At 34.1% G+C, this 12,208-nt stretch overlaps 2 protein-coding genes across 2 annotated transcripts; both read right to left on the reverse strand.

Moving 5' to 3' along the window:
* Positions 1 to 1,642: 1,642 nt before the first annotated feature.
* LOC121240697 (disease resistance protein RPV1-like) lies at positions 1,643 to 2,671 on the reverse strand. The gene has a single exon (XM_041138201.1). It carries the CDS (start codon positions 2,593 to 2,595, stop codon positions 1,654 to 1,656), a length of 942 nt encoding a protein of 313 aa, XP_040994135.1. The 5' UTR covers positions 2,596 to 2,671; the 3' UTR covers positions 1,643 to 1,653.
* Positions 2,672 to 2,690: 19 nt separating this feature from the next.
* LOC121240781 (disease resistance protein RPV1-like) lies at positions 2,691 to 6,116 on the reverse strand. Its single transcript, XM_041138316.1, has 3 exons — positions 5,335 to 6,116; positions 3,396 to 4,497; positions 2,691 to 3,038 (listed from the first exon to the last, which is right to left on the reverse strand). The coding sequence occupies exons 1-3, from the start codon at positions 5,841 to 5,843 to the stop codon at positions 2,691 to 2,693; spliced, it is 1,959 nt and encodes a 652-aa protein (XP_040994250.1). The 5' UTR covers positions 5,844 to 6,116.
* Positions 6,117 to 12,208: the final 6,092 nt, after the last annotated feature.

Below are 12,208 nucleotides of genomic sequence, written 5' to 3' on the forward strand. Positions count from 1 at the left end.
ATTTAAAAATTTGAAAAAGTTATAATGATGTGATGAGATGAGATAAAACACTTCTTATATTAAAACAGGGCTAGAGAGAATTTTGGTTTTAAAGTGTGAGTGATTTAGGTGTATTAAACATAAGGTTAGTAGATTTCTATGTCTCCATCGTAGACGTGGACTATTTAATTCAGACGTGGACTGTTTAAAGCGAATCACTTAAATATTGAGTAATGCTAGATATAAGTCTCAAATAGACAAGTTTCATACAAGTTTTTTGTAAAAAAAATGGATCCCACTAATAAAGAATCTTTTTTTTATACTTTTTTAAGGTGGAGTTCACTTTTTACAATGGCTAACATGTGGCTTGTCTATTTGGGGCTTGTACAAATCAATTCTCCTTAAATATTAGAATCTCTATGTAATTGCTAAAATGTATTCTTCTATCTTCTACTTCTCGCCAATCATAAAATATCTAGTTTAGAAAGACTTGTTACATTCTGCAACTCAAGGAAAAAAGTGCCTTAGAACCTAAGCCAGTTCCCACTACAGATCATCGATGTCCTCCATTGAATACAATGAGTACATGTTGTGAAGTAAATGAATAGACAAGATCAATTACAATGAATACAAAAGTTAATCTTCATTTATTTTTTAACATGGCACGCCTAATAAAGCTTAATTATATTACACTATAAAAACAAAACAAAAAGCATTATTCTATTTATTTGAGAGGATTGTAAATATGTCACATCAATAGGTATGACTAAAAATGGCAAAATCTAGGATAAGAACTAGCATTACTCTCTTTATTTGAGAGGATTGTAACCTCGACTTGCTGATGGGATCACTTACATTTGTCGTATAGAACCTCGATACCTCATCATCTGTGGTGGTATTACGTTAAGGGACCTTACCATCTATAGCAACATGGCCTTCAAAGACCCCACCATCTATAGCAGCATCAGCTTCAAAGACCTCATTGTGCGTAGCAACATGGCCTTCAAAGACCACACCATCTGTACTAATATCATTTTCACAAACCATACTACCAATAGAAAAACCTGATTTAGAGACCTCATCAACTACAAAAGCAACATCTTCAGATACCGTATCAGTAACAGATTCAGAACAGATATATTGGATATCACTTGCATTTTTGTCGATTATGTTGGGGGCATCAACCAAGACATGAACTCCACACTTCTTCACCTCAACAAATTTCCCTAAATCAAAGGAAAACTTGATTTCGTCTCCCCTTGCTAGCTCCATTATTTTGAAAGAATTACCAAGGATCACAAACTTGTTTCTTAAAATAGACCATCGGAATAGAAACAAATTATCTGAATAGTTCACAGGCAGGAGACTTGGTGCAGCAGGAAGAATAACCTGTTGGTAGCCATTGGTTTTATTGTGAACTGCCATCTTGATTCGAGGCCACTTACAGTTATCTTCTAACCACCACATATGGGACCTTTCTGTCAATGTATAAACAGCACAAATATATAATATACGAAAATCACCCTCTAAAAGCGAAGGTACATGAAACGATATAGAAGATCCCATTTCCTGATTGCTGAACCAATTGGGAATCTCACTAGTAGGGAAGATAATCAAACGGTTACAAGGAGCGTAGTTGGTCCGCGTACACTGTATCAAACAAACAAAAAAGGTTCAGAGAATTGTTGAGAGAGAGAGAGAGAGATAGAGAGAACGATAGAGAGTGAGAGAGAGAGAGAGAGAGAGAACCTGAAGAACACTCTCACTAAAATCAGACGACAGATTGTCGCACCCAACCAAATCAACTTTTATGTTAGATTCCAAGTTTAAGCCTTGAATATCAACCAGGTTGTAGCATTCACGAAGGTAAAGTACAGCTAACTCAGAACTCGAGGAAAATGAGAGTGTTTCCAATGATGAGCAGCCCGATGCAGATAATGTCTCTATTTTTGCAGGGAGTCCCGAAATCGAGTAAAGAGACTTGTTCTGTTGTAAGTGCAGAGATTGTAATTTAGAAAGGCCACTGATGCTATCTGGTAGGATACGAAAATTGTTTTCTGATAAATCCAAGCCTTGGAGGGAAGAGAATCCCCCAAGATCAAGGGGAATCTTATCTTCCGACAAATTACAGTCCCTAAGAGCTAGTTTTCCCAAAGTGCCAAATCCAGAAACAGAAGCTCGTAGCAAAGTTCTACGATTCAAACTTCTTGGTGATAACTGTGATGAGAAACGTGATAGCCAAGATCCTGAGAACTTTTCTTCGCATTCAGATAAGGATAAGCCTTTCCAATTCATCAAAAAAATCAAGGACGATGGGAGTTGCTTAATGGCAGTTCCTCCTATAAACAGCTCTTTTAAAGCAATCATATTCCCCAAATTCTCTGGTAACTTTTCAAGCTGTAAGCAGCCAGACAAGTTAAGAGTTTTAAGAGATTCTAATTTAGAAATGCCTTTTGGGAGATTCCTAAGGTTCTTGCATCCTTTCAAATTCAACAAAACAAGCCCTTCAAGATATCTTACAGAGTCATGAAGCTCAATCAAGTTTATGCATCCTTCCAGAACTAGTATCTCTAGATGTGGGACTTGTGAGAAGCATGGTGATTTGCAGAGATTCATGGAAAAGCTGAGATTAAGGACTTTCAACTTGTTGAATACCTGGATTATGTATATAACAACTGAGATTTTTGGAATAGCCAAGACTTAGGTGTGTGTTAACAAAAAGGTTTAGTGCTTCCGATTACTAACATCAAAAGAGGAATATAAGGTACAGAAAAATTCGTTACCCTGTTCTCCTTCCAGACTTCTTTAAAATTACTATGCTGCAAGTCAAGCACAACAAGGTTCTCTAGATGAAAGTTTTGCGGTAGAATTTTCAATGGGCAGTTATGCCAACATAGCCATCTTAGCTCTTTGGAAAGAAGCTCAAAGCTTCCTGTGAGATGCACATTATTGATCTGGAGCAACCTCAAATTCTTCATCTTTGCAAATGCATCGGTTTTCAGATGTATGTCTGCAAGTGAGGGTGGATTTAGCACGAGACCCTCCACTACTTCAGATCCCTAGCAAAGTATGAAGTTAGATTAGCAACATATTCCTCCTCTTTCTAAGGCAAGAACATACTTGAATTGGAGTAGGCCTAGATATTCTCTTCATAACTTAACAGTCAAACACTTGAGAGATTTAGATATCAAAAGAAATGTTTAAAACGAAATTGAATAATTTTTAATATTGTAAGATGAGCTTTCAACTAACTCTAGAGAAATTTTGGATTAAATGACATATAGTTAAAATATGTTCACACAATGATGCATGGAAGCTGACAAGATAGAACTCTCATGCAAGCCAAGAGATAATTTATATATATCAAGTCTCTATATATATGTGCACATGGTTATGCATAAAAATAAATGTCTTACCATATATTCACTGTGTAGTACATTTAACACGTCCTCGTAAAACCACAACCTACTACGTCTTCCTGGATCTATAGGTGAACTTTGGCAAACAATCTCCCTTCCTATATCTCGAATCAAATCATGCATCCTCAGCTTACCATGGAGATCTATTATTACAACAGACCTCTGAACAAGATTATTAATACGAATATCCGGAGAAAAACCACAACCATGGAGAATTTTGGCAACATATTCTATATCCATCCCTATAAAGAAGCATGCAATATCAAGGAATATGTCCATTGTTTCCTCATCTAATGAATCAATGCTTACTTGAAGTACTTTCTGAATATTATGGTCAGGCATTTTTTGTAATTTTTCCACTGTGCTTTTCCATTCAATAATGCTTCTTCCCATGAGAAAAGAACCCAAAACTTTAAGAGCTAATGGATGCCCTCCAGTATACTTCACTACACTAATGGACAGCTCATGATAATCTTCCATTGGATGGGGCATTTTGAAGGCATGCCAGCTAAAAAGTTCAAGAGAGTCTGTGCAAGTCAATTCTTCCACTTTATATTTTTCATAGTTTCCTAATTGCATTAGCAAATCTTTATCTTTAGTCGTTGCAATGATTCTACTCCCAGCACCAAACCAGCTAGTGTTTCCGGCTAATGCCTCTAGTTGATCCACGTGATCAATGTCATCAAGAACAAGAAGAACTTTTTTCCTAGCAAGGAGTTTCTTAATCCAATAGATTCCTGCATCAACATTTTCAAATGGCCAATCTTTGTTTTTCGTGATATCACTAAGAAGATTTTTTTGTAACTTGACTAAACCATTAAACGGATTTGAAGTTTCTTTAATGTCTTTGAGAAAACTACTTCCTTCAAATCCATCACTTACTTGGTTATAAACAGCATTTGCTAAGACTGTTTTACCTATTCCACTCATCCCATGGATGCTAACAATGCGAACATCATTATTTTCCAGATGTAATAAGGCTTTCATCTCCACAACACGAAAATCTATTCCTATCGGGTGTTTGGCCGCATTCAAGTGATTAGGGTGTAATTGATGCATAATTTTTTTACTGATCATATCGATGAACTTTCCTTCATACCTGCAGATTAAAATTCAAATGGAAAAGAAGACAGTAAGTCATTCTAAGCAATTAAGTTATCAAAGTTATTGAGAATATAAATTATATTTATTTCTGTATAAGTTCTTGTCATACATCACACATGGCAGACGGACCAAACTCATCACTCTTGCTAAGATTTTGCAGCATGTAAAGTTTACAATTGGAGATACAGACACATAGATCGACGCCTATATCTGTGATTCAGCAAACAAGTCCTACCTAGTGAACATAAAGAAAAGGGAGAATTAAAGGAAATAGAGTCTCAGGGACTTGATGGGGCTTTCTTGTTTTTGTTTGCTTGTTGTTAAGATGAAGAACAAAAAATTTCATTAAGATGGTAAAAAATAAAGGGGGTAGATATATGTCTTTGGTTGAATGGTCTCTCCATTATGAAATTGTTGTCAAACAAGTCTTTTGAAGAACCATTTCAACATTCCTTTTAGCTCGTGCACTCATAATTGATAAAAAAGTGTGTGCATGTATATAAATATGTGTATGTATGTATGTATATATGTATGTACATACACATATATACGTGCACATACATACATACACAACACACGCGCGCACACATATATACATATATATATATATATATATATATATATATACACACACACACACACACATATGCATATATAAGAATATTTCAGAATTCTTGGATTATAAGGTATGTGTCCGTCCAAAGAGCACAAACACGACCAAACTAAGCCCAACATGAAGCATGCTGTAATAATTTGAAATTGTTTTTGTAGATGAAAATATAGATTAATTTTGAATGCTTATATGATTTAGATTAAAAAAATAGTATAATACCCGTTGGAAACACTCTCGAGATCCCAGCCGGAACAGTTTGCAGCTTCAGTTAGAGCTGCTCTCCACCTTTTTACCCTCATCATGTCCTCCCGAAACCGCTCTTCATGCCGCGCAAATGATTCGGCAAAAGTTCCAGTCTGGTTTCGAACATCTGAAGGGCTCACATGATAAAATACAGGAAAAAGAGTAAGGCTCTTCGTATTCTTGCAATGCACAATTTCTGCAAGCTCTTCAAGACACCACTTAGAAGAAGCATAGCCTTGGGAAAGGACAACAATGGAAATCCTTGATCCACGGATCGCATTGAGTAGTTCGGTAGAGATGTTTTCCCCTCTTCGAAGCGCGTCGTCATCTCGGAAGGTTTTAATTCCGGCTCTCACCAAAGCGGAGTAGAGGTGATCGACGAGACTCTTGCGAGTGTCTTCACCTCTGAAACTCAGGAAGATGTCATAAGCCCACTGATCAATAGAACTGCGTTCCAAAGATGATGGATTGGTTGGAGTAACCATGGAAACGAAGGTGTTTCTTGGGATTGAGATTGATTGGACTGGAAAAGAGACAAAACTTGTGAGTTAACAAACGGGATATAGAGAGGTTCTTACTTCTCAGAATCAGAAAAAGAGAGAACGAAGAGCTTAGAGAGAGAGAGAGAGGTTGTCTGCAATCTTTTTATTTTTGAAGCCTTCGTGCGTTGACAATTTTCTAGTGGTGCTCAGTCAATTGCAATGCTGAGCGAGGAGGGCATGTTGCATCGATCCAAGCCGTCCATTTTTCGTCAACGAAGTGGCTACCATGGCAGCTTACCTTCCCCGACAGACACAGCTCGTTACATAAATTCAAAATAATGCAAATTGCGTTATCCTTTGTAATTCTGTTTTTCTCGGTTTCACACACATTCACACCCGTCCAGTGTTTGTCTATACTCCAAAGTGAATGGATTTTGAAGCCATCTAAATTACGTGCTTTAGGATGCAGATCGAGGAGATTTTCTAATCCACATTCCAAAGCTCTCTTTTTGGGTGGGTATCCAGAAGGAAGTTCAAGCAATCAAAAGCATATCTACCAGCATTCTTTTTGTGCCAGTACGTGCGAACCTCGTTCTCCATCCATATGGAGGGCATTTTAGTAGAATAATGACGTTCTTATTATAACTAGTTTACAAAAATCTCAATACATTTAAGAAAAATGATATTTGCTATTTTAGAGTGAAGTGTCAAGCATTTTTTTTAATAAATTTGGGATTTATATAAAAAAAAAAAAATTATTTTTTAATAATAGACCATTTTTTTTTTTAAGATACATCTTAAGATTGTATCTTGTGCAGCATACATTTAAATTAAGATTTGAAAAGAATTTATAGAAAATTTCATAAATATTTTAGTGACAAACAGATTTCATAAAAGTAAAGTTATACATTGATATGATTTGATATGATACGTTAAATTATAAAATTATATTTAAATAGATCTAATGTATTATATAAAGTTGCATTAATTTATAAATTTAATTTTATAAAATATGTTTATGAATATAACACTTCTAAAAAATATATGGAACCCTATCATCTTCCCTCGTCAATGGTCAAGGATTTCTTAATGTTGTTATCTATCTTAAAGTACACATCCATTTACATGGTCTTAATAATAAAATTACGTTTACAATATAACATTTTCAAAGAAAAATCTTCTAGAAAAATAATAAATAAATAGGAATGTCACTTCACCAATATACTATAAGATATTAGCAATGCTACACAACCTCCCAACCTCCACACATCACGTTTTTAAAAACTTTTAATAATTTTTTTAAAATTTTTTTTTGAATTTATTCTTTTTAAAATAATTTAATTTTTTTATTCATTATTCATATATTAAAATTTGATGAAAGAAAAAAATATTAAAGATTAAAAAATATATAATGTGTGGAGGTTGGGAAGGTTGTGTAGATTTTTTCATAAGATATACCCTTATCTATTTACTTAAAAATAAATACATTTATTACACATGAGGACAATAAATTACCAATGTCAACTTTATCCATTTGATTAAAAAAAATGCTAATGGACTTAAACATCTAATCATAATGGTATGGTATGCATGATGGTTTAATGGATAGAGGATCTACATTCTCAACTAATGAGAAGGGGTATATAGGCCATCAAATCTTGAGATGCATATTTGGCGTGCACATGTATCTAACAATAATAATTCAGTACAAGCATTCACATATTAAAAAAATAATAATAATTTGTGCAAATATACTACAAGCTACATCTTATCCATTCACATAAAAATAAATACATATATTACATATGAGGACAACAAATTATCAATGTCAACTTTATCCATTTTATTAAAAAATATACTAATAGATTCAAACATCTAATCATAATGGTATGCATAATGGTTCGACAGATAAAATATCTACATTCTCAAGTAAGGAGAAGGGATATACAGGCCATCAAATCTTGGGACGTATATTCGACATGTACATGCATCTAACAATAACAATTCAATATAAACATCCACATATTTTTTAAAAAATAAAATAATTTGTACAAATGTCAAAACACAAAATTTCGTCGTCCTAATGTGCATGTGTCCATATCGTGGGAAAAAAAGGCACAGGAGGTGCAAGGGTGGATCACATTCAGCAAGTCCAAGAGTGGGTATATGTACTTATGTAGCTTATAAAAACAAAAGGAAGTGGGGTCGTCGACTTCTGGCTCTGGCTACAGCATCCGCTTCAAGTTAGAGGTGTCAAATCGTGTTAACGGATCGTATTCTTGTCGTGTCAAGATATGTATATTACACTTAATGGGTCAACATGAACACGACCCGTTAAGGATTTCGTATCAAAATTCCAAATCCACAACACGGTAAGATAATGGATTGACACGATACGATCCGTTATGACCTGTTAATGAATATGAAATAAATTCACACGACGCGACACGACACGATCCTTTCCGTTTCAACCCGATTACATCCCAAATATAATAAACAAAACATACAATGTAAATATATTAATGTTATAATTCCAAATATAATAAAAAATTAAAAACACAAATCTAAAGAAGTTTAGAACTTCAAGAAGGAAGTGGAGCGTCCTCCTTGCCCTTTAGGTCTAAGGGTATAAAGGTAAATATAATTTTCTTAACGGGTCATAACGGGTTGACCCGTTAGTGACTCCTTAAGCAATCGTGTCTTAAGGGGCAATCCGTTTTGACCCGAACCCGTTAAGGTTAAACTCTAACCCGCTTTTATTGTATCATGTTCGTATTGAATTAACGAGTCGTGTCACATATTATCACCCTTACTTCAAGCTCTGTCTCACAATGGTAGTTTGCCCTCTTGTTGGGCCATAGGTTTAGCAAGAGCCACAAAATGAGTAGAGAAACCAAAGCCTGAGAAGTTCTCATAGCTACTCGAGAGAGAAGGGGGAAGGTTTTTTTTTTTTTTTTTTTTGGGCAAGATAAACATTATATTAAAACTAAAATATAGTACAAATCCTGACAGAAAGGGCTCCAACAAATACCCCAAACTCCCAAGGAGTGTGGCGTAGTGGTCAGATAGGACTTTAGGGCAAGTCCTATTACTCGAACATTCTCGATTTGAGTAGCCATTACGTACATTTAATTTGTCATTACTCTCAGAGTTATAGATTAAAAGAGTTTAATTTGTCATTCAATTATTTGAGGTGCACTTATTATAAATTTTGGCCACTATATTTTAAGATGAGTAATGATACACACAATATTTTTCATAATACATAATATAAAATAAGGGTAGTTTTATAAAATTATATTACTTTTATATGTTATTTTATAATAATATCTCTCGTTTTAAAATATAATTATGAAATATGTTGTAAAAAATATTACATATTCATCATTTTTCTTCTGTCGAGTTTTTAGTATCTTTAAAGCAAAGGGAGTCATCCCATTTATCAAATCTATGTGAATGCAAGTGGCACCACTGTATTGTTTTGCTTACAGGTGTGAGTCATTCCTTGATTATTTCCATGGTAAAGTTCTCTTCATGGTTTGAGGATTACGTTTACCTAATCATTGAAGTTCACATCTTTTGGTTTGATATCTTTCACACAAATCTCCCCCAATTAGTTTTCCATGATTTTGGAGGGAAAACAAATGGCTTCCTCATGAAACAGCATTTTTCCGGTTCAAAACTCTCACCATGAATTCTCAACCTCCTATTGGACCTAGCTTTTAGATTCTAGATGGAAACAATGATACTGGAACACACCACACCTCTTTTAATTTATTTTTTCTTTTTTTTCATAACAAGTATGTTGTCAATAGATTATGAATAGAACAATTCAATTAATTGTGCAGGAATAAAATAAGAAAACTTTATGATGTGTGGTGTGAAATGCTGAGTAGCATATCTCAAAGTTTCTTTAGATCGGTTGGAAAGTAGTATTTGTAAAAACATATGAAGTTTCTTCGCCTCAGGGATTCAGGGTATTACAAAGCAATTGAATGGTCTCAAGTACTGTACCTATTTTAAAATTGTTTAACTCCTTTCTATTAGTAAAATTGGATTACAACGTACAAGCCACATCCATAAAAGAAATAAGGCTCAGAGAACATAGCCTTCTTTTATGCATACCAACCTTCAGTGACTACTGGATTCCCGAAAAGACTGAATCCGGCAACTTCCCAATACACCATCTCATGACATGGAGATGGTTGTACTTCTTCCATGCATACCAATTTTAAGTGGTTATTGCCAATTCACCGACTTGGAAAGAGGGAAGAAGGGAATGCAAAGAAACTGCCAATCCATCATCTCAAGATATGGAGGGAGAAGCTCTCCCTAAATGCTCTGCTTAGACTGAAGTTTATTACATGCAATATATATATTCTCAATCCAAACCAAAATCTCAATCTTTTAATTTGAACTTTGGCGAACCAAACTAGGGGAAAAAGGATAGGTATTGGCGAGCTTACTCCTGCAAGTCATCTGGATTGAAGTTCAAAGACTCCCTCCATATGAGCTCCTTTATATCTTCCTCGTCCAAAGATGTCTGCAAAACTAAAGTTGAAAGCAGAAGGGCAAGTGGGCTCCTCATTTATCTCATGAAGATTGGACAGGTATGGGTGATTTAGTGCTTCCTCAACTTCACATTTACCACAAAATGGAAAAGTTTATATCCTCATCAGCAAAGCAATAAAGAAGAATTAAATTGGATTTTATTGAAGTAGTGTTAGGGGGAATACCAGTTATGCGTTTGTATGGATCAAAGACTAGCATTTGCTCTGCAAGATCTACTGCCAGTGGGGACACATTCGGAAACTTCTTTGTAAACGGTTGCTTTGGAAAATGAGGGAGCTGCTTCACATACATTTGAGCATTATCACTTCTTAAAAATCCAAGATCTGAATCATCCGGTGAACCTAATAGCTGTTTTGGCAATGGTTAAAAAATAGGAAAATTTTATATACCACATTATTGTTGAGGAATAATCCCACATTGACTGTGGACAAAGTCTTGGGCATGTTTATAAGCAATGAGCAATCCTCTCTTGTACAACCGGTTTTATGAGATGAGTTAGGCCCATGAATTTCTTCAATTACCATCCCCTTTTTATTCTACTATGTAAGATGTGACACATTTATCACCATTTGATAATCTTTTATTGTATGATTCTTTATCATTCAATAGTGATAAATGTGTTACATTTTACATAGTGACATGAAAGTATGATAGAAATATGATGTATACCATTACTCTAAAAAACATATAAAGATAACCATATAAAAAATATATACAAAACCCCGACTCTTGATCTAATTTGATTACCATCCAAATTCTATAACAAATAATACAAAGGCTTCCATAATACAAAATGGAAGGTAAATTTCTCAAAATACAAGTACTTACAGAGAATTTTGGCGTTAAAGTGTGAGTGATTTAGGTGTATTAAACTTATGGTTAGTAGATTTCTCTATCTCCACCCTAGACATGGACAGTTCTAATCGGGCCACTTAAGACTCTGTTTGGTTTCACAAATTATCTTAACTCATCTCATATCAACATTCAAGCATCATTCAAATACAAATTAACACTTTGTAATTTTAAATTTTTAACTTTTTCATCTAATAATTACCTAATCATTACAATTTTCTCAAACTTACAAACAAAATACAAAAAATAATTCAACTTTTTTAAATCCAAAAAAAATAATAATTATGTTAAAAAATTATATTTTAAAAATATTTTAATTTTGTAATAGTTTTATAACATTTTCTCTCTCCTTTTCCAAAATCTTATAAAGCATCTAACTCAAACTATTTCACTACTATTCACAAACCATCTCACTACTATCTACTACTCTCATGTAATTGCTAAAATTTATTCTTCTATCTTATACTTCTCGCCAATCTTAAAATACCTATTTTAGAACGACATATTCCATTCTGCAACGTATGGAAAAGGTGCCTTAAAATGATCATAGATCGCCAACATTGCAGAAGGGAAGAGCAATAAAAGGGCAACATGTTCAATGGGGAAATTGTTTGTTACCTTCTTACCCGTAAGCACTCATTTCAAATAAATTTGTAAATTAGCATTAATCGAGGACTTGGGAAAAAGAAATAATAATTATTTGATTCTCTCAGCATATGATTTTGTAAATCCCCAAAAATCAGTATTTGTAGAAAGGAAAAAAAGCTAAGACCACCTGAACGAGAAATTTAGTTTATATGCAGTGATAATACATATTGTAAAGTAAATGAATGCAAGATCAATTACAATGAATATATTACACTATACAAGGAGAAAAAAAAAAAAACCACCAAGCAATACCTTATTCTTCTAGGCACCATTGTCCCCTAAGTTGCACGAATACT

This window comes from Juglans microcarpa x Juglans regia, chromosome 7S (assembly GCF_004785595.1).
Source record: "Juglans microcarpa x Juglans regia isolate MS1-56 chromosome 7S, Jm3101_v1.0, whole genome shotgun sequence".
NCBI classification, from domain to species: Eukaryota; Viridiplantae; Streptophyta; class Magnoliopsida; order Fagales; family Juglandaceae; genus Juglans; species Juglans microcarpa x Juglans regia.

What these genes read in the sequence shown, in the direction of transcription:
- LOC121240781 (XM_041138316.1), bottom strand. Translation starts at nt 5,843, where the DNA reads ATGGTTACTCCAACCAATCCATCATCTTTGGAACGCAGTTCTATTGAT. An exon ending in CTCGAGAGTGTTTCCAACGG is followed by an intron (nt 4,498 to 5,334) that starts GTATTATACTAT and finishes TTTAATCTGCAG; the next exon opens with GTATGAAGGAAAGTTCATCG. An exon ending in TACTACACAGTGAATATATG is followed by an intron (nt 3,039 to 3,395) that starts GTAAGACATTTA and finishes ATACTTTGCTAG; the next exon opens with GGATCTGAAGTAGTGGAGGG.
- LOC121240697 (XM_041138201.1), bottom strand. Translation starts at nt 2,595, where the DNA reads ATGAATCTCTGCAAATCACCATGCTTCTCACAAGTCCCACATCTAGAG.